The sequence below is a fragment of the Balaenoptera musculus genome, chromosome 9, assembly GCF_009873245.2.
Source record: "Balaenoptera musculus isolate JJ_BM4_2016_0621 chromosome 9, mBalMus1.pri.v3, whole genome shotgun sequence".
Classification (NCBI taxonomy): Eukaryota; Metazoa; Chordata; class Mammalia; order Artiodactyla; family Balaenopteridae; genus Balaenoptera; species Balaenoptera musculus.
The window spans coordinates 2,603,185-2,625,890 of record NC_045793.1 but is presented as its reverse complement, the minus strand read 5'-3'; the positions used below and the strand labels follow the sequence as shown (position 1 = coordinate 2,625,890).

General features: G+C 39.9%; 1 protein-coding gene across 8 annotated transcripts in view; it reads left to right on the top strand.

Moving 5' to 3' along the window:
* Positions 1–22,706, top strand: part of RBM33 (RNA binding motif protein 33) — a 114,911-nt gene that overhangs the window by 5,659 nt on the left and 86,546 nt on the right. For all 8 annotated transcript variants that reach the window (XM_036864039.1, XM_036864035.1, XM_036864034.1 and 5 more), the window contains exons 2-5: positions 9,102–9,180; positions 15,328–15,376; positions 18,391–18,467; positions 20,475–20,787. In XM_036864039.1, coding sequence (XP_036719934.1) covers positions 9,102–9,180; positions 15,328–15,376; positions 18,391–18,467; positions 20,475–20,787 — 518 coding nt within the window. The remainder of the gene's footprint in view (positions 1–9,101; positions 9,181–15,327; positions 15,377–18,390; positions 18,468–20,474; positions 20,788–22,706) is intronic.

The following is a 22,706-nucleotide window of genomic DNA, read 5'->3' as shown; positions in this document are numbered from 1 at the left end:
GGTCGAGAGCTTGCCCAGAAGCCCTTGTAACTGAAGACTATTGCGGAAGCTCCAGTGGACTGTCTCAAGTCTGCAGCACTGGAGGTGTTGACTTCTGATGGTATTGAGTCTCAAGAAGCCCCCACTGACCGTCACAGCTCCTGCAAGCCCGGATGCCACACATGGTTTTCAAGAGCACATTCTGACCTCTGAGAACCTCATATCTGCAGTGTGTGTGTCCGTCTGTCATCTGTCCTGCCTCTGCCTCATCAGAGTAACTGATGATAATTGTGACTCGAAGCTCCTGTGACTGCCTTACCTTGCATACTCTAACTCAAAACCACACAGGGAAGGAGGCTCTGGGAAGTCTATTCCTCCCATTCTCTGCACCATTGCGTAGAGCGGAGGGGACCACAGTCTCAGCAGAGCTGTTACTTCTGTTTGTGGAAGGAAAGACAGATGGGTGGAAGGACTTTCTCCCTTTCTTTGACATTTCTTCCCGGACACTTCACCAATTTAGCAACTAATCTTTAGCAATTGAGAAGGTTTCCCTTTTTAAAAAGAAGGTGTGGATTCTTGGGAAAAGAAATGGGGTGTCATTTCCTCTAGATTCTAAGTCATGATGGGAACATTCAGTTGGCTGAGCTCAGACTACTTGTCCCCTCCCAGCCTGCCCGGGCCAGCAGAGAACTCAAGGGCCTAGCTTTTATGGCTTCTGTAACTGGGAGGCAGAGCCCTGCCCTGTCTTCCTTCAGGACTCATACTGTGATTAATTTCCAACACAGGAAGAGGAAATTCAGTTGTAAGACCTGCAAACAAATTGTCAGTGTGCACTGCACTTCATAAGCGAAATACAAAGTTCACTTCAGGGAAACCTCTCCAGGGTCCCATGAAAGTAAGAGAGTTTTAGAACAAGACTACAAATAGTTCTTCAAGTACATGATGTAGGGGTGCTTTCTGAAAATTTTGCTTGGTTACTCAAAATTTGATAGTTACACTGTAGGGCGAAGATGCTCACTTTGAATGTTCTTAAATATTATTCCAGTTCCTTTCTCTAGTTGCTGTTTAAATAAAGGGTCTGGATTTCCTCACTTATAAAATATGGAATTTTGACTCTGTTAGTGATTTAGAATATGAGCATGTATACATGAGAATGGTGTTGAGGCGAAAGAAAGAAGGTTAGAACCTTTGGACTAGAGCAAAGATTGGCAAACTTCGTAAAGGGCCAAATGGTAAATATTTTAGGCTCTGCAGATCACAGGGCTTCTCTTGCAATCTTCTGCTGTGCCTTGTAGCTTGAAAGACCTATAGAGAATATGTAACTGAATTAGCATACAGTGTTCCAATAAAAGCTTATTTCTATACATCAGGCAGTAGCCAAATTTGGACAAAAAGAGGTGGCAGACCCTACGTGGCCTGTGGACTGTAGTTTGCTGACCCTTGGACTAGACAGTTGCTAGAACCCTGTTCCAAGCTAATATTCTATAAAATTTCTAATCTAAGCTGCAGGTTCCTGGAAAGGATGAGGAAATAAGAATAAGTAAAAGAGTTGTGTTCGTTATAGATATCTAATTGCTGTGTAATTGAATATTGTAAAAATTCCAGTAGCTGTTTTTAAGTCTTGCTGATGAGGAAAGTTGATTCCCTTAATAACATAGCATGTCTGGTATAATGTTTAGCCTTAGAAGGAGAGTTTCTAGGTAAAGGCATTGACCACTCTTGTCCTGCTGAGTTAATCTTCCCCTTGGTCTTCAGGGATGCGCTCTTTTTCGTTTAAAACTCTGGATTAGTGTGGACATGTTTTGTTCTCTTGGTTCTGCTCAGTATGACAGATATAAACTAGAACTTTAAAAAAAAAGGATTTGTTTATATTCTAAAGGAGAACAGAAGGGGAGTGATGCAGAAAATGTAAGAAGAATAAAAATAGGCATACAGAGTTCTTGTCTTAGTTTGTTTCTTAGGATTTTGAGTTAGAGTTCTTTTCATATCCATTTTTACATTCCATATTCCAGGTGGCAAGAAAGTATGTTTTTGTTTTCTGCTTTATCAGGTGTGGTTTTTCCTTTGCTTAATATGGTTTTGTCCAAGCACAAGGTTACCCACATTTACAACCTTTCGTGTCTCCTTTTGGGAATTCTAGTTATTTTCCACTTCCTTTAGGTATTTAGTTTCTCTCGGCAGTGTTTCACAGTTCTTAATTAATAGGTCTTTCACAGATTTTATTATGGTTATCCCTAGTATGTATTTCATATTTTTATGCTAGTGCAAAGATTTGTTTTTTAATTTCCAACTGCTCATGCCTTGTATGTAGAAAAACTATTGATTTTTAAAATATTGTTCTTACATTCTGCGACCTTATTTCATTCACTGAATAGTTTCAGTACCTTTTTTTTCATAGATTCCATATGATTTTCTACATAGTTGATCATGTTTGCTGTGAATAATGATAGTTTTACTTCTTCCTTTTCTATCTGAATTCCTTTTATTTCTTTTTCTTGTCTGGTTGCACTAGGTAGAACTTCCATTACAGTGCCGAATTGCAGTGTAATGGAAGCCACAATCCCAGTCTTGTTCCTGATTCCAGATGAAAGCACTGAGTCTTTGCCTTTACCTGTGATGTTTGTTATAGGTTATTCTTACAGATGCCCTTTGATCAGGTTAGGGAAATACTATTCTATACTTAAATTTGATGAGAGTTTGTATAAGGAATGTGGATATTGGGTTTTGTAAAAAAAATAAATTTATGTATTTATTTTTGGCTGCGTTGGGTCTTGGATGCTGCACGCGGGCTTTCTCTGGTTGCGGTGAGCGGGGGCTACTCTTCCTTGCAGTGTGCAGGCTTCTCATTGCGGTGGCTTCTCTTGTTGTAGAGTGCAGGCTCTAGGCGCTCGGGCTTCAGTAATTGTGGCACGTGGTCTCTAGAGCGCAGGCTCAGTAGTTGTGGCTCACGGGCTTAGTTGCTCCGCGGCATGTGGGATCTTCTCGGACCAGGTCTTGAACCCATGTCCCCTGCATTGGCAGACGGATTCTTAACCACTGTGCCACCAGGGAAATCCTGGGTATTGGGTTTTGATTAATGCTTTTTCTCCTTATATTGAGATGATAATTTGGTTTTCTACTTTTAGTGTGTTATTATGACACATTACATTGATTTTTAAAAAGTATTGATTTTTGGGGCTTCCCTGGTGGCGCAGTGGTTGAGAATCTGCCTGCTAATGCAGGGGACACGGGTTCGAGCCCTGGTCTGGGAAGATCCCACATGCCACGGAGCAGCTGGGCCCGTGAGCCACAACTACTGAGCCTGCGCGTCTGGAGCCTGTGCCCCGCAACAAGAGAGGCCGCGATGGTGAAAGGCCCGCGCACCGCGATGAAGAGCGGTCCCCGCACCGCGATGAAGAGTGGCCCCCACTTGCCTCAACTAGAGAAAGCCCTCGCATGAACCGAAGACCCAACACAACCAAAAATAAAATAAAATAAATAAATAAAGTAGCTATAAAAAAGAAAAGTGCTTTAAAAAAAAAAAAAAAAAAGTATTGATTTTTGGATGTTAAACGAACCGTTCATTCCAGGGATAAACCCATGTGGTCATGATGTGTATTATCCTTTTAATGTATTATTGAGTCCTATATGCTAATTTTTTAAAAATAATTTTTGCATGTATGTTCATGAGGAATAATCATCAAATTTTTTTTCTTTTAATATCTTTGTCTAGTTTTATAGTGGCCTCATAATGAATTTGATAGTGTTTTACTAGTGTTTCATGTATCTCTGCTGTAATCTTTTTTTTTTAATGGACACAGTTTTCTCTTTTTTTTTTTTTAAATTAAATGAGGTTAAGGATTTTTTTTTTAAGACAATCAGATGTTTGTTTATTTATTTATTTATTTATGGCTGTGTTGGGTCTTCCTTCCTGTGCGAGGGCTTTCTCTAGCTGTGGCAAGCGGGGGCCACTCTTCATCGCGGTGCGCGGGCCCCCCCACCATCGCGGCCTCTCCTGTTTCAGAGCACAGGCTCCAGACGCGCAGGCTCAGTAGTTGTGGCTCACAGGCCTAGTTGCTCCACGGCATGTGGGATCTTCCCAGACCAGGGCTCGAACCCGTGTCCCCTGAATTGGCAGGCAGATTCCCAACCACTGCGCCACCAGGAAAGCCCAGTTTTCTCTTTTAAATACTTGTTTTATTTTTTATTATTTGTTTATTTTTGCTGCACCGGGTCTTAGTTGTGGCATGCGGGCCTCTTTTTTTTTTAATAAATAAATTGATTGATTGATTGATTGCTGTGTTGGGTCTTCGTTGCTGCGCGCAGGCTTTCTCTAGTTGCAGTGAGCGTGGGCTACTCTTCATCGCAGCCCACGGGCTTCTCATTGCGGTGGCTTCTCTTGGTGCGGAGCACGGGCTCTAGGTGCAGGGGCTTCAGTAGTTGTGGCACGTGGGCTCAGTAGTTGTGGCTCGTGGGCTCATTAGTTGTGGTGCGCAGGCTTAGTTGCTCCGTGGAGTGTGGGATCTTCCCAGACCAGGTCTTGAACCCGTGTCCCCTGCATTGGCAGGCGGATTCTTAACCACCGTGCCACCAGGGAAATCCACATGTGGGCTTCTTAGTTGCCACACTTGGACTTCTTAGTTGTGGCATGCGGACTCTTAGTTGTGGCATGCATGTGGGATCTGGTCCCCAGACCAGGGATCGAACCAGGGCCTCCTGCGTTGGGAGCGTGGAGTCTTACCCACTGGATCACAAGGGAAGTCCCTCTGCTCTAATCTTTGTCATTTACTTCCTTTTGCTATGTTTTGGTTTAATTTCCTTTTCTTTCTCCAGTTCCTCAAGATTTAAATTAAGGTTGTTGATTTGGGATCTTTCTTCTTTGTTAGTGTAGACAATTATAGCCAAAAATTTTTCTCCAAGTACTGCTTTTGCTGCATCCCATAAACTTTGGTATGTTGTATTTTTGTGTTCATTTTTCTCAAAGTACGTTCTTATTTCCCTGTTTCTTATTTCTTCTTTGATCTGTTGGTTGATGAAGTGTATTGGTTAATTTTCATGTATTTGTGAATATTTCAGTTTTCCTTCTATTTATTTCTAGTTTTATTATACAGTTGACCCTTGAACAATGCAGGGGTCAACTGCAACACTCTATGCAGTTGAAAATCCACGCATAACTTTGCAGCCGGCTCTCCATATCCATGGTTCTGCATCTGTGGATTCAACCAATCACGGATTGTGTAGTACTGTAGTACATATTTATTAAAAAAAAAATACACACATAAGTGAAACCTATGCAGTTCAATCCAGTGTTGTTCAAGGGTCAACCATTTTTTAGTCAGGTTTGTATGCTTTGTATGATTTTGACCTTCTGAAACTATTAATTAAGAATTGTTTTATGGCCTAACATATATCCCAGAGAATGTTCCATGTACACCTGAGAAGAATGTATATTCTACTGCTGAGTTGAGTGTCCTGTATTTATCTGTTAGGTCTAATATCCAGTATAATTTCATCTTTTTTAAAAAACGATAGTACTGTACCATTTATTTTTAAAACGAGCTTTGCAAAGTCTTAAATTTCTATTTTACTTCCAAATACTCTCATCTTAACTTGATTATGTCTGCAGAGACCCTGTTTCTAAATAAGGTCACATTCATAGGTGGGGGAATGGGGAGGTAGGACTTAAACGTGTCATTTTGGGGCACACAGTTCAATCAACTACAGAGTCAGTTAGCAACGAATTTCTTCTGTTTTTGTTTAGCTGTGAATGTCTTTTTTTCACCTTTATTTTGATAGTTTTGCTGGATATAGAATTCTTTGAGCACTTGGTATATGCCTCTGACCTCCATTGTTTCTGATGAGAATTAGTTGTTAATCTTATCGCATTTGTAAGTGCTGAGTTGTTTTTCTCTTGCTGCTGCTGAGGTTTTCTCCTTGTCTCTGAAACATTTTGACTATGATGTGTGTATTTGTAGATCTCTGTGTTTAGTTTACTTTGAGTTTGTTGAACTTTTTGAATGCGTAGATTAATATTTACAAATAAATTTGAGAAGTTTTCAGCTATTATTTTTTCAGATATTTCTCCCTGCTTCTATTTCTCTTTTTCTCCTATTACACATATATTGGTGTGCTTAATGGTATCTCACGTTTCTCTGAAGCTATGTTCATTTTTCCTTTCTGTTTTTTGGATTGGATAATCTCTGTTGATCTGTTTTCGAGTTTACCAGTTCTTTTTTTTTGCCAGTTCAAATCCGTTGTTGAGCCCCTCTAGTGAATTTTTCATTTTAGTTATTTTTCAATTATAGAATTTTTTTGTTTCTTTTTTATAATTACTGTTTATTCATACTGTTTATTTGGTGCAACATTGTCATCATACCTTCCTTTAGTTCTTTAATCGTGGTTTCATTTAGTTATTTGAGCATACTTATAATGGCCTATTTGTCTGTTAAAGCTGACATTCATGGTGTGGGGATCTTAGTCCCCTGACCAGGGATCAGACCCGTGCCCCCTGCATTGGAAGTGCAGATTCTTGACCTCTGGACTGCCTGGGAAGTCCCTCACAGGCAGTTTCTGTTGCCTGCCTTTTTTCTGATGGGTTATGGGTTGTACTTTCCTGTTTCTTTGCATGTCTTGTAATTTCTTGTTGGAAATTGGACATTTTAGATAATATTTTGTGTCATGGCTGAATGCTGGTCTTCCCACTTCTCCAACCCAGGCCTGTTTTTACTTGCTTGTTTACTTGTTTGGTGACCAGCTAGGTTTTAAGTGAAGTCTGTTCCCACCCGACACCCCACTCTGGGCAGTGTGAAGCTTCTGATGTCACTCCTCAAGGGGGCCACAGCCTTGGGCATGCCCACAGTCACCCTGGGATGGTGGTGCTTTGGCTGGGCTCCTTCTGTCTTTTTCTCTGACCACACCTTCCACAGTGCCCTGGGCCATAATTTCCTTCACAGACTGGCCAGTCAAATTCAGGCTCCTTTGATTGGATAGTGTCTGAGGTCAGTGACTGAGATCTGTTATAAGTAAGTGAGGACACTGGCCCCTGTCTCCTCATTTCTCTCTGGTCCACTAGGCATCCTGCAGTTCAGTCCTTATCTCCAGTGACTCTTATCTTTCTAATAATCTCTCTCCAAAACCTTCACTGTTTGTGAGAGCACCTTTCGCTTAGGACTTTTTTTGTACTCTGTTCATAAGGAAGTTAGCTCCTCTGAGAGAGTTTTGGAGCTCTGTTGTTACAAGGTTTGCTTTGCCCCTTGGGCTGCCTCTGAGCCCCAGTTCTTGTGCTGTGGGTGGGGACAGTGATGCACTTGTCTCTTGGGTGACACCCTTGCTCTAGGAGCTGAGTGCCTGGTGGCAGCAGGGTGGGGGGCGGGAGCTGGCAGTAGCCCTGGATCTGCTTGCTTACCTCTCGGTATGAAACCCCCACCTCGTGAGCTGGGGCAGGGGTGATCTGGGCGCCGGTGGTGTCTGTACCACACTTGGGGCCTGGGTGAAAGAAGGGACCCCCCCCCTCCTGCTCACGCCCGGGAGTTAAACTCAGCGCCAGGCAGGTTGCGTAGGGGGAGGAATGCGGAGGTCTGTGTTCTTGGCTGCACTGGTCTAGAGTGGATGGAGTTGGTGCCTCACTGAGCTGCGAGGGGGAGGAGTGAGTGCGTTCTGGTTCAGAAACCACAGAATCCTGTAGCCGTTCTTACCAGATTTGAGTAGGTTTCTTGGATGAGTGTTTTCCATTTAATGTATGCATTTAGAATCAATTCCAGAGACATTAAATAGTCATTTCATTAAAAATAATTTTCACCAGTTTCACAGAGAGTGGGTTGGTGGAGCTCCTCCTGATGTCATACTGGAAGCAGAATTCCCCAAGGATGCTAATTCTTTAATATCTCTCATTCTTCTTCTTTTTTTTTTTAAAAGCACCTATTCTGTTTGGTAGTGTATGGTAGGAATTGATGTATTACTTTGCTAGAACTTTATTGGTTAATTTCTAGCCCCAGGCTGGAAAAATTCCTGGGGTTTTATGTTTATATCATCTGGCTCTCCTAGGTAGACTCTCTGGGGAGACATATGCTGCTGCTTCTCAAGCCTCTTTGCTTGCATGTGTTCTCAGATGAAAAACTTAAATTCCAATTCTTTTATTTTCCTAATAATAAAAATAAATTTGAAAATGAGGTAGGAGATGTGGTGTATATGCGAAATATACACTCAGTATGGAAAAAAATGTAAAATATCTTAATCTTTTCTGTATCGAGTACATGTTATAATGATGTTTTTGATACACTAGGTTAAAATGTTGTCAACATTTAACCTGTTTAAATTTCGTCTTTATTTAAAAATTTTTTTAAGTTCTTTTTTTAAAAATTGAAGTATAGTTGATTTACAATATTCTGTTAGTTTCAGGTGTACAACAAAGTGATTTAGTTATTTTTTTTTCAGGTTATATTCCATTATAGATTATTATAAGGTGTTGAATATAATTCCCTGTGCTGTACAGTAAATCCTTTTTGCTTATCTATGGTAGTTTGTGTTTATTAATCCTGTACTCTTAATTTGTCCCTCCCTCCCTCCGTCGCTGTCCCCTTTGGTAATCATAAGTTTGTTTTCTATGTCTGATTCTTTTTACTTTTTAAAATGTGAACACTAGTAAAATTTAAAATTATGTATGTAGCTTGTATTGTATTTCTATTGTTTGTTAATTCTCTACATTATCTCTACTGCCCTTAAATAGGGTGTTTTCCATGATTAATTTGGAAGAATGTAAAAATTTCAAAAAGTATTAGAAAAGTCTCTTTAATTTTTGCAAAGTCAGCTATTTTCCCCTTTTATATAGTTGTAGTAAAAAATATGTACTCAAAAACCATTGTTTTATAAAGAAAAGTTTTACTTAAATTTATGATTTAAAAAAAACTATTCTGTCAGTTTTCATGCCTAATAGTGTTTAGTAAGTTGATTTTCTTTAGGTAGATATGTGCTTTAAAATTTTTTAATTGTTGAAAACGCTAAAGCATTTATAATTGGTGTATATGAAATTTTAGTATTTTAAAATGTCGTGTCAGGAATCCTTAAATGAAACAAGTTGTTTCAGTATTTGAATGTGTGTCTGTTTTAATTTAGTAAGACTGACTTTCGTGGCCTCTCGCTCACAGATGATGACTTTGACCAGTTTGATAAGCCTGGTGCAGAGCGGTCCTGGCGGAGAAGAGCTGCAGACGAGGACTGGGACAGGTGCGGAAACCCCTTGTTATGTGCAGGGTCCATGCTGATTTATCTCCTGTCGCTAGGGCACACGGAGGTCTTTACTGAAAGCAGCGTGTTAGCTGCTGATGCTCTTTCCTGGGTAGGCTGGTCCTTACTGGGCGAAAGTAGGGCAGGGGCGAGCACTCCAGGTGGAAGGCTTTGTAGTGGGCTTCTACCCCAGGCCTGTGCTGTCTCAGGGCTGCCAGTGGAGCACTGGGGGTCTTATCTCTCTGTTTTTATACAGTGATGGTACTGACTTGGTGGGCACCCAGAGCTATTGTTGGCGTAATTGTACGCCTACAACAACAATAGCAACAGAATTCCTCCACATCCTACATAATATTTGGCTAGACGTTAACATTTTTGCTATTTTAATTTGTGTAAAATGGTATCTCGTAGTTTAAATTTGTATTGCTCTGATAACTAGTGAAGATGGAAATCTCCCTTTAGGAATACACACACACACACACACACACACACACACACACACACTCTATTAAAAATGTCGACAGTTATGATAGATGTCAGTTCCGTGTAGTGATTACTTCTGGGAAGGCGCTCTAGTAGGGGTTAGAGGGATGTGCACTGGAGAAGCGCACAGAGGCCTTCATTTGAGTTGGGGGAGTTCTCAAATGATGACTACGCGTTACGTATTTCTTACCATCTTAAATACTGTGTTGAAAATGTGAACATTACCTTGGAGTTGCAGTCAGAAAGTTTGATAATGAAGGTCAATAGACCTGAATAAGGAACAACAATGATATATACTGCTGTGAAAAGAATACCTGGTTGCCGTTTGAAAACTGTGATGTCCCAGAAGTTTTACTGAAAAATCTACATTAAAAACTATGTAATTCTTTTAGTCTACATAAAGTTGATTACCCTCAATGACTCTTAAGGTAGTCCATAAAAAAGTGAGAGCTTAGAGCAAAGTTTTCTATATAAGCAGTGGTCCTATTGGGAAGTACTGATAACTAGTTTTATTTAAAAGACTATGCTGGGGAGCTGAGTAAAGTCTTGTGTATTTTCATAGTTTACTCATCATTTGGACTTTCTGTTCTGTTAGTCATCTGGTAGTATTTATGTCTGTTTTTCGTTTGGGTTGCTTGTCTTTTCCTTGTGGATTTTAGGGATTCTTTATACTTTTTGAAATTTGTTTTTTGCGCTTAGAGATATCTCCTTCCAGTCTGTGGCATGTATTGTCTTAAACTTAATAGTCTTCAAGTAGATTTTTATAAATAATATCATTATAATCTTTTCCTGTATGGTTTTTGTTTATTTTTTTAAATTAAAATATGAAAAATGTGTTTGGAAATCATTTTCAGACTTACGGGAAAGTTGCAAGAATAACCCCAAAATTCTTACAAGCCCTTCTCTCAGACTCACGGTTGCTTTTTGTCATATTCATGTTATTCTCTCCCTCTTTACACGCTCACATACACACACATAGAACATTTTTCTTTCCTGTACCATTTGACAGTAGTTTGCAGTAGTTTGTATCATGCCATTTTCTTCTGAATCTACATTGGTTATCCAAGGTTTGTCAGTTGTCCCAGTAATGTGCTTTCTAGCCAAAAATGAGTTTCTTTTCCTCCTCTTTGTTTCTTCATCTGGAAGAATTCTGTCTTTAAAGACTTCTGTAAAGGCTTCTGTAAAGCCTCTGTCTTTAATGACTTTTGACATTTTTGAAGAGGACACACTGTTTATCTTGTAGCAGCCCTCAAGTGTGGCTTTGCTAGTGTCTCCTCAAGCCTAGATTCAGGTTGTGCATTTGGTAAGGAGCACTCTTTGGTGACACCGTGGCCTTCCTGAGGGCACCTCTCCAGGAGACATGTGATGTCAGTCAAGCTGCTTTCTGCCTTTTGTCCTCAAGAAATTCTTCCCTACCCTGTATTCTGTATGTTCCTATGAAAGTTTTAAAGTGTTTTTTGGTCTCCGTCCCTCCCTCCCTCCCTCCTTTTCTTCCTTCGTTCCTTCCTTCCTCCTGAAATTGATTAAATTGATTGATTTTTTTTTTTTAACTTATTGAGAATTTCAAGTGTATATGAGAATAGTACAGTGCAGGCAATATACCATCCTTCAGCTTCAACGGTGTCAGTAGGAAGCACTCTTGTTTTATCTGTGATCTCTGTAACCCTCCTCACATCACAGACATAATTTCATCTGAAAATATATCAGATTGTATCTCTCTAAAAAATAAAGGATTTATACATATAGGCATAATAGAGTTATATCTAAAAAGGAGTCCCTTAATAGGAATGTCTTATTAATGTTCACGTTTTCCTGATTGTCTCATGTATATGTAAGTATATCACAAATACACACACATGCAGTGTGGATATGTGTCTGTGTGTTCTTTTATAGTTTGACGTGGAGTCCAGATAAGATCCATGTATCATAATTGAGTGGTAGGTCTTTTAAGTATTGTTTCCTCTGTAAGTTCTCTCCACAGTTTTTGTTAGTTCCCTGAAGTTTTTGTTGAAGAAACAAGGGGTTTATCTTGGAGAATTTCTACTTTTGGTGATTGAATCTCCTGGAGTGTTTTTAGTATGTTCCTTCATCTCTTGCATTTTCTGTAAATTCATAGTTAGATCTGGAGGTTGATCAGATCCAGGTTTGAATTTGGGCAGGAGTAGGGGCTCTGCAGTGTCTCAGTTGGTGGTATGTTCCTCCGTCAGGAGCTTCACAATGTCTTGTTAACTTTTTGTGGGGTTACCAGCCATTAGATGATGTAAGTGGTGATATTCTCATTCTGTCATTCCTTCTTTTTCTGTTAGTTGTGGTAATTCTGTAAAGTACTTGGTTCTTCTGAGGTACAGAATAAGTGCTTGATTCTTTACTTTTATTTACCAGTTTTCAAAATAATGGGTCAGTTCCTTAGCATCCTCCAGAGGTGAGTTCTATTTTTGAATCATTTCAAATGCATAGATTTAAATACTGCATGTGTTTTTTTAATCCATTGTAGTTACTATTCTTATTAATGTTTGAATTGTCCCAGTATTTGTTCAGTGGGAATTTATTTTGGTTGTTGTGACATTTGTTGGTCTTCTGCTATGATGGAATTGGGTTTTGTTTGCAGTGAGACAGGGCTCTAGTTTTTCTTGTTCTTTCCAGTGTGACTAGCATTTGTCCCAGTGTCCTCTCTTCACCTCTTCCATGTACTGGATGGTAGAGGAGAAGTTTGAAAGTTTAGGAGAAGAGTGAGTCAAAACGTATCAGTGTACGTCCCGGTAGGAAAGAGCATGTTGAGGAGGTCTCCACTGAAGGTCATTTGATGATGGGGACGTTGACAGGGCCGGGCTAAAGAAGCAGCTGTGGCACTGGGGGAGCAGCAGCAGGCCCGCGGGGGAGGGGTGTCCAAGGGCCCAGCCAGGGCTGCGCTTGTGTGGGGGGTGGAACTGGAGCTGAGCAGGTGGGGGGGGCATCTCTCCTCCTGCTTTGTGACATTCCGTTGGGAGCTCCCATGGCCGAGCCCATCCAGAAGAAAGGCCGGGGGAACCGGAGAGCCCGTGGGAGCCGTTCCCGGCGACCCTCTCCAGGGCCTGGAGCCGGCAGGGACCAGACGAGGGTGGCCTGGAGTGGGGAGGCACAGAGACGATGAACTCACGTGCAGTCTTTGTTGTCACTTAGATTTCTCATTTTGAAAGGCTGCAGCCAGGTGACTGCCTGCAAAATACCTGTTTCCCGAAAAAGTCTTTTAGTATAATTCTGTTTGTTAGTAAAAATGTACTTGCTCCCTAAGAGCTGGTTGTCTCTCATCTTTGATAAGAAATACCTGCCCAAGAGGTTGTTCTTCCTCCAGTAGTGTTTACTGGTGAAATCTTGTGGGAGCTCTGCCGTTGAATGCAGGAAGCCTCCTCATCCTTTTGGTACTCCTGTCACTTCCTAACAGTTACCGTATTGTCCACGAGCATTACTGCTCACCCCTTTGAAAGGACTCGATTTGGACCATTCAGTCCCATTCATTCATTGTTGTTTTTGGTGACCCTTGCTGTAATTTCGGTAGTGTTTTGTATTTTACAAGTTTCTTCCCTTTTGTGTACCTCTTTGTAAGGATCCAACTTTATGATAACAATAGAGAACTAACTACATTTAACTTTTGTGGGGTGTGTGCATCGTAGTTAGTATTTGGACTCTGGAGCCAGACTTCTCAACTCATCTACTGGTTTCTGACTTGGAGGCAGGGTGACCTTGGGCCAGTTCTTTAACATCTCGGCCTCTTTGTTTTCACGTTGAAAAAAATGGAGAATGATGTAGGTGTCTGGTTGCTGGGGTTGTGTTATGTCAACAAAAGAGCGAGTATGTGTGAAACGCGTGGAGTGATTCTTGGCATGTCGCACACTGAATGGGCGTTAGTGATTTCTTGAGCTATAATTTATGCATATTGTAGTCGCGTGCACTTAATCCTTCTGTCTCCCGTCTTGCTTTCTTATTTCATGCTATTATTGCCTTTGTTAGTCATGGAAACAACTGTTCTCCACCTCTGTACACTCCACTCATTTACAACTGGTAAAGTTTTCATTTATCTTCTTTTAAAAAATGCTTTTGTTTAGAAAAAATAGGTGGCAGTCCAAGACTGATTTCTTATTTCCATATATTTGTCAGCAACAAATACTTTCTAGATTTTTGCCTGTATGATTACCAGCACCTGTTCATATTATGGTTTTAAGAGCTCTCCTCAGTTAGTTTCCCCTGGGCAAATGGTATTACCTTCCCTTTTCAGTTACTTAGAGGGATGCTCCAGAGGGGTGCTTGTCCCCAAAGGGATGCTTGTATTTTTGGGGGGTAATCTAGAATCACATTCTCAAATGCGCTTATTGTAAATATTGTGACTAGAAAGCGTTTTTTCCTCGTCCATGGAAAATGATTGTTAACACTGAAGATACAAAAATTGTATCTGAAAGATGATTAGATGATTTGTGAATTGAAAATGTTGGAAGAAGTTATACATTAGTCTCTAGTAACCGTTTTACTTGTACAGTTCCATGAAAGATTTTTTTCCATGAGCTAAGTTCTTGTCCTGAATCTGTCTCTGCTGTGTGACCTTGGGCAAATCATTTAATCTTGTCCTTATTTTCTGTATCTATAAAATGATGGTATACGATTTATGTAGGGTAACATAAGATAATGAAAGAGGTATTCAGTGCATGAATGAAATGACTTGTTGAGTTGTTTCTGGTTCTAAAAGGTAGTAAATAGAATTTCTGTTGTAACTTCATATGTGCATTCCAGGATATTCTGGCATTCTGCACAGTAAACATGGGTTTTGGGTAAAATAGCACTCAAAGCGTATAGAACTTATAGATATTTGTAACCAGAGCCGTTATTTAAAAAGTAGCAAATCATAATAAGAACATTGGTGCAGTTAAATCTCCATTGGCATTTGTACCTAGAATCATAGTCTAATTGCGTTTCCTCCTTCTAGATGTTGGTCCTTAGTCATTTGCTTTTAAAAGACGTAATTTAGTGGTAGCCATCTTCATCAGTTAGAGGAACATACAGTGGGAAATGTCTTCAGATTTTTCATCTGGTAAGGGTTTCTATTTTAATTGTGAGAAAAACTTCTGATTGCTTCAAAACATAAACATGCTGACAAAAAAATGGCAGACAGCTGACATGACTCCCATGTTATAAAGATAATTCTCTTAGTTATGATTTACTTGAATGTCCTTATCAGCATTGACTTTTCATTTTTAAACTTTTTCAGTTTTCGCAGTTTGAGTGTTAAATGGTCTTTCAATGATTTTGGTTTTTAATTTTCCTAGTTAATGACGTTGGGCATCTATCTTTTCCTATTTCATCGTAGGTAAGAGAAAGCATAGATATTGTATTATAGTTTCTTCTTTTGCTCATTAATGAACAAGTCCAGAGAAATTAAGATCTCATATTGAGGTGAAAAAACTAAGATTAGAAGTCTAGTGAGAGCCGCTAGTTATAGCAAAGCTTCCCATACTTAAAGGACCAGATGTTCCCTATATATTTGAAAATATGTTTTCATTATTAATAAAGGAAAATGTAGCAAACTTAATGTGAAAGTACCCAAACCCTGAAGTCCTGGATAAATTTCCCAGTGGTCTACAAACTTCGCAGTGTGTAATAGGAATAATACATTGTCATGTCTCTTTTTTTCCACAGTGAACTTGAAGATGACTTACTTGGAGAAGATTTGCTCTCTGGCAAAAAGGTAAGAAATACAGATCTTCCTGAAATTAAATGATAGTTATTTAATTGCATTTAAAATATAGGAGTACATCTTATGCATGGGATGTGTTACTGGAAAGTTGGGTATAGATTAAAATTTTGTGAATCGAATTACTTTTTAAATGCACAAAGAGTCGAGTGTTTAATTTGTAAGTTCTTTGATAACTTAGAATTCAAGCCCTAAACCCTTTGAAGCAAGTACTCTAGCTCCTGCTACGCCAAGGCACTCTAGCAGGCACTGAATCTATGAAGGTGGCAGCAAAGCTGCCACTTGCCCGAAGGAAGTGGCAGCTCCTTCCTTAACATTCAGTGGTTAGTATTTGCATACTGGAGCTGGGATTTACTTTTTGGGAATATTCAGAGATAAGCATAAAAATAAACATACTCAAATATGATAAATATTCAGATAAATAAGAATAAAAGTCTAAAACCTGATGTAGGTTTTTCTAAACTCTTGATCAAGTAAAATCTTGGAAGCAGTTATCGTTGATGTGTATATCTATTTATATATCGTGTGTGTATATGTATATATGTAACTCTACATATATATATATATTTATTTTTTTTTTGGCTGCGTTGGGTCTTTGTTGCTGCGTGTGGGCTTTCTCTAGTTGTGGTGAATGGGGGCTGCTCTTCGTTGCGGTGCACGGGCTTCTCGTTGTGGTGGCTTCTCTTGTTGTGGAGCATGGGCTCTAGGTGCGCGGGCTTCAGTAGTTGTGGCGTGTGGGCTTAGTTGCTCTGCAGCATGTGGGAACTTCCCGGACCAGGGCTCGAACCCGTGTCCCCTGCGTTCGCAGGCGGATTCTTAAGCACCGCACCACCAGGGAAGTCCCCTGCCAATATATTTTGAACAGTATGAAACATTAAAAATAAAAAGCCAAAAATTAAAGTGAAATACTGAATTTTTATTTTACTTATTAACAGTTTAAAGACACTTGTTATTCTCACTAAATATCAAGATAGCTTTTCATGCTTAGTTTTTTTAAGTCTTCAGATTGTGATGGCTCCTTACTGTCAGTTGTTTTCAAGCTCATTGTACTCTTAGGCGATTGGGCCACATCAGTTGTCTGATCTATCAGATCTGATTACATTTTCCTTTTCCTTTTATAATTTAGTTGATGAAGGTCCAGTACTAGAAGTACCAGCTTTGCCATTTTCCTGTAACTTACTATGTTGCATTAACATCTTCTCTAATACATGAATTTGCTGTAGCCGCTCTCTTTTCTGTTTCGTATTGCACCATAGGCCTGCAGGTGTCTTGGCTTTGGCCTCCCCCAACATTTTCTCCTTTAAAAAGTGGCTCTGTCATCACCTGTAACTCTAAGTGAGGATTAGTTCCCGTTATCTGTAAACCCACTTGATCATAGTGACTGAAAGTGAAAAACCAGGGAGGGTGCCCCTCAGCCTGCCCATGTTGAGCTTGTGCTCTGGCCTCAGGATGCCGCATGTGTAGTGTGATTTGGGGGGCCAGGGCCAGTCCTTCTTGTGTCATGGTCGTAGAGGGGAGGGGAGGACTGCGTCCTTTCTGACTCAGTGAATTAGTTTGCACATCCTTGAACTGCACTCACTGTACGTGGGGCTCCACTACCCTAACGTAGACACATTTTTTTCCTTTGTAATTATTTAAAATGCTTTAGTGAGGAATACCAGTTACATGTTACAATGTTTAAATGTAGTAAAGGATTTGGACGTGAAGTTGGAGTTCTACCCTTGGGCAAGGCTGATGTATCGTAGTTTGCCCTGGGTTTCGGTCAGGGAGCCCGCCCGGCCCTGATGACTGCACAGGCACTCTTGGCCACTCTCTCGTACTCTGTTCTGCCCTGCTTTCCTGCAGACCACGCTGACCAGAGTCCTCCCTAGCTATTCCACTCTTGCCTGAGGAAACACTTCACTCCAGTTCATCTTTAAGTAGAAACTCAAGTCCTTTTTTCCTCCTCTTTCTTCCCTTGTGTGCATGTTGTCAGGGAGTAGTAACGCACACACACCACAGAAATCATTTTAATAGGGTAGGGAAGTGTGAGGTGCCCTGGGATCTAAGAGACCGGCACGCACGCATGCAGCCTAACAAAGCCTGGAACTGTAGAAATTTGACCAGTTGGCAGAATCACTAGGCTGCTTCTACTTACTGATCTGATGAGTAGACAAGCCTGTCAAGAACAGGAGAGAGGGCCTAAGTTGTGTTTATTTTCATGTGTTCATCCGTACTGGACAAACCAGAGTTTTCTTTTAGTCCATTACCATTTCAGTTGGGCACTCTAGTTATCTAAAATCTGCTTATTTCTAAAATTCCACTATTTTTTTCTTTTGTTGTGCTAAATATAGTCAAATATTAAGGATACCATTTTTTTTTTATGATAAGAAAAAATTACTTGTTTATAGGGTACTGACAAAGGACTCGTTCCTTTTTTTTTCTTTCGTTAAGAGTTATAGTAAATATGATCATTATGCTTGCTGCTTCTATACTTATTTGACTGTGCATCTAAAAATTAGTCTGGGGCTTCCCTGGTGGCACAGTGATTAGGAATTCGCCTGTCAGTACAGGGGACACGGGTTCGAGCCCTGGTCCGGGAAGATCCCACATGCCACGGAGCGACTAAGCCCGTGCGCCACAACTACTGAAGCCCACGCGCCCTAGAGCCCGTGCTCCACAACAAGAGAAGCCACTGCGGTGGGAAGCCCGTGCACGGCAACGAAGAATATCCCCTGCTCGCTGCAGCTAGAGGAAGCCTGCGCACAGCAATGAAGACCCAACACAGCCATAAATAAATAAATTAATTAAAAAATAAATAAATAAAAATTAGTCTGGGGTAGTTAGCCAGTAGGCCATATGTAGAATCTAGACTGTCAAATGGTTATATCAAACTGAGAAAACTTTCTGAATGGCAGATGTTTTAATAACAAGGTTAGAAACAATCCAGTCAATGTAATTTTGCACTTTTGTAACAAGTCTTTTTTGTGGAAGTGACATGCATTAATTAGATTTCTTACTTTAATTAGAATCAATCGGATTTGTCAGATGAGGAGCTAAATGATGATCTTCTACAGAGTGATAACGAAGACGAAGAAAATTTCAGGTACTCAATATTAGCTCATTAAAAATGTTCTTTATGTAACTAAATTTCTAGTAACTAATTTATAATTATAGTGGGATATAAATGATAATGTACTGTATCTTTAACATATGATTATATTGTAAACAGGATATTAATATAACTCTTTGATGTGGAAGCCATATATATTTTTCTATAAATACATCAACCGTTTAAAGTCAGTGTTGGTCTTGCATTTAACGGCCTCTGAGAGCTCTGTTGAGTGCTGGTTATAGAAGTTCAGTACAGGTGTATGCACTGCTCTTTTAAAGACTTCCTTTATTTGGACGGGGGCAGCGGCCTCCGACTCCTAATGCTGTTGGTCACAGTTTGATGTTACTGCTTTGGTTTTCACTTTAGACAGTTTTTATTTATACATATGTAGTAACTGAGTTGCCATTTTGAAAACTCCTTTGGACTGTACTTCGACTCTAGTTGACTATCTGAATATAGTTGTTTTAGTCTGTTTGGGCTGCCATAACAAAATATCATAAAATGGGTAGCTTACAAAGAACAGAAATTTATTTCTCACAGTTATGGGAGCCGGGAAGTCCAAGGTCAAGGTGCTGGCCTGGTTGGGTTCTAGTGAGGACCCCCAGCCCTCTCACTGTGTACTCACATGGTTGGAAGGTGGGAGGGAGCTCTCTCGGGTCCCTTTTGTAAGGGCACTGATCGCATTCATGAGGTTCCACCCTCATGACCTAGGCATCTCCCAGAGGCTTCACCTCCAGACACCATCACGTTGGGTGTTAGGATTCAACACATGAATTTGGGGGGGGTGGGGCACAAATATTCAGTGCATGGCAATAAAGAATATCTTTCTGTTGCTGACATAGTAATGCAATTATAAGAAGAGGAAGAGGCATTTAGTATACTCTGTTAGGTGGAATAATTTTTTCAGTTTTATGAGGAAACATTTATTGTGAAAATATAGAGACACTTCTTGCTTATAAATGTAGTTAACAAATATGTTCCATTCATTGTTGAGCTATAGATTTGTAATAGTTTTTCTAACATAAAGTAATTTTTATGGGTAACAAGTTTTAAATTAATCTATTCTGTCAGTTATTTGTTTCCCAATTCCATTCTGTGACATCATTATTATATTTTGATCTTTTGAGTTAGTTAAGTTGCCCTTGAAATAAACCTTTGGAATTTTTTTAGCCATATGTCTTCAAGTGTATGTGGCATGTTCAATTTTTTGTTAGGATTGGATACTTAATAAGTGTAAACTTAGATCTAGCTACAAAACCTTGCATTTTAAGTGTTATTATGCATTTTTAATTGTTTGACATTTATCTGTTGTGATTTAACAGGTGGAATATGATTTCTTTTTTTGCAGTTTTAAAACTGCCTTCGTTTATTTTACTCAGAAATTAACTGTTTTTTTTAAATTTGTGGCTAGTATAAACTTTAGTTGAACATTGAAATGTATTTTCATGCAGATTTTTAATATTTTGATTTTTTAAATAGGAGTTTATAGTTTGCGTCATAGATTTAAAAAAGAAAACAAGTTGTTCTTAAAATTCCATCTGTGATTTTCTCTTTATAGAGTAATACTCCTAGTTTTACCTGGATGTTTTAGAAAATAGATACCACCCGTTTCATTTTGGAAGTTAGAATGAAGCGTAGTCCATTTGCTTTCAGTCCTGGACTTTTGCCAGGTAGACCTGTTTCTCATGGTTGGTCTGATTCTCCCGGTCAAATAAGCTGCAGCTGATGATAGAGGGGGCACCTTATGCAGTAGGAGTCTGGTGCTGGCCCTGTGTACGTATAGCGCACTGAGCTCTGCGGTGTGCAGGCGGAGTTTGTAGTGCTGGCTTAGTAGGTAGCACGTTGAGTTTTGCTTTCAGTCATTGTTGTTGTCAGTGTGCCTTGATCAGTCACTGGAGTAACTTTTCACCGGTCTTTCTAACAGTTAACTTATGCAATGATTTAGTTTTGAGCTTCACTCCAGTTGCCTGCCTTTCTTTGTATTTTTGTCCCCTCTAGTTCTCAGGGTGTCACAATTAGTCTGAATACCACATCTGGCATGGTCACATCATTTGAACTGTCTGACAACACTAATGACCAGTCTGGAGAACAGGAATCCGAGTATGAACAAGGAGAGGATGAACTCGTTTATCACAAGTCTGATGGATCTGAACTGTATGCTCCTGAGTACCCGGAAGAAGGACAGTATGAAGGCCACGGTGCTGAGCTGACAGAAGACCACATCCAGTACGTGGGGGAGCCGGAGGAGGAGCAGCTGTACAGTGACGAGGTGTTAGACATCGAGATCAATGAGCCTTTAGATGAGTTCACAGTGAGTCTTTCTCCTTTGTATGGCTGAAGATAGCATGGCTGCCTGGGTATAGGTTTCTAGACTGATTTGAAATCTGTTTCCCTCCCCTGGGAGGGCGGGAAATTAGACCGTATTATCACTGTCTGCCAGTTTCTTTATCTGCGCTATGACAAAGTTTGTGTTGACAGCTTGTTTGGCCAGAGGTAATGCTCCTTTGTCATCCTGGAAGGCTGCAGAGAATCATGACCTTGAGGAAGAAAACAGCTTTGTGTGGTGGAGATACACTGTCAATTGTTAGAAGTACTTAATGCAGGGCTTTTATCCAGGCTTTAGACAAGATCTGATAAAGTCCTTCTAAGGTGAAAAGATTATTGACCTGCTAAAGACATCTTTAAGGTGCTAATATTCCAGAGTGATTGATGTCCTGTTCATTCATCCTTTTTTGTAACCGAGAACTGTCTAAACATGAATAAAGAGATTGGAGGTTAGTTTAGGAAATGTCACACACAATTTGTTATCTGTAATCAGGAAGCAAAGATTGCACTGATTTTTATTTCAGAAAGGTGGTTTTGGTTGGTAGCTTTTTTTTTTTTTTTTTTTTTTTAGGTTGAACTGTCAAGAAAGAAAAAGGTATTAGTGAAAGATGGCTCATCTGTCTTCATGATTTATCATTAAAAAAGATTTGTTTTTGAAATAAGCACTTAACGAAATTTATGTTGGAAGGACATGACCTCCATGGGTGCAATCGAATCTTAGGGTTTTCAGGGTGCTAGTCTCCGCCGAGGCGCAGTGTGAGTGGGGCTGCTGGCGTGGGGTCCCCCGAGGCGCAGTGTGAGTGGGGCTGCTGGCATGGGGTCCCCCGAGGTGCAGTGTGAGTGGGGCTGCTGGCATGGGGTGGAGGCAGGCAGCGTTAGGGCTAGAGTTCTGCCTTTATCTCCTAATGTTTCCATTCAGAGTAGGTAGTTTTTCATTTGAGAAAAAATGTGTGTGTGTGTGTGTGTAGTTTTGAAAGACACTAATTGTTTATGTGGAGCCTTAGAATATTTAGTTCCAAACACAGTTGCGTTTATATATCACAGTGTTGTTTTTAAGATTTATTCTTTTTGAATGCTTTCTCTTTAGTAGATACAGTAATGAAAAAATGTTTCTGGGTTTGGTAAACAGAATCCTTTAAAAGGCATCATGGGTCCTTGTTTTTTCGATAACTCTGTAATGGTTTGTTTTGGTAATAAACCCTTCAGTAGTGTGGACAGGTGCTCTCTGGTTTACTGGTGTGTCCACATACTATGTTAAAGTGAGACACTGTGATTTAAAATGATTCTTAAAAATTAAGCCAAGATCTTTTAAAAATGTGCCCCGTTATTCCCTGGTTAGAGCGTTTTAGTATTTCTACTGCTCATCCCTAAAATAAGATGGTCAGTCAGTCACATCCCTTGTAAATTCAAAAGCGCAACAGATATTTACGAGTGTCCAAGCAGTGGGAATGTAAGTATTGCTGAAATATGAAGCATGAAGCATGGCCTCTGCCTTCTGTCAACTTAGACTTTAGTGGAACAAATCACAGTGTGGAAAGTGCTTGATAGCACTTATACCTGGTCACGTAAGAGGTATCTCTCACTTTGGTGTTCTTGCACAGTTTGTTGTAAAGAGAATTTTTAGTAAGTGAGGACTTTCCCTCTCTTATTTTCCAAACTTGAGGCTACATTTAGGCCCCTCGTTGTATAAAATCCAACTTAACTATCCAGCATCTTGTGCCTAAGATTCAGGTATTGAAAAGAAAAAAATGCAAATGCAATATACTCACAGTACTTCTCCACATTAAAATAAATTTTTTCAGAATTAAAAAAAAAATCTTAAAGTAAATAAATTTACTTAACTGAACGTGTCCAAATATTTTCACAGAGAGCTGTGAAGTTTAAAGGTAAGGCGAAGTTAGACGT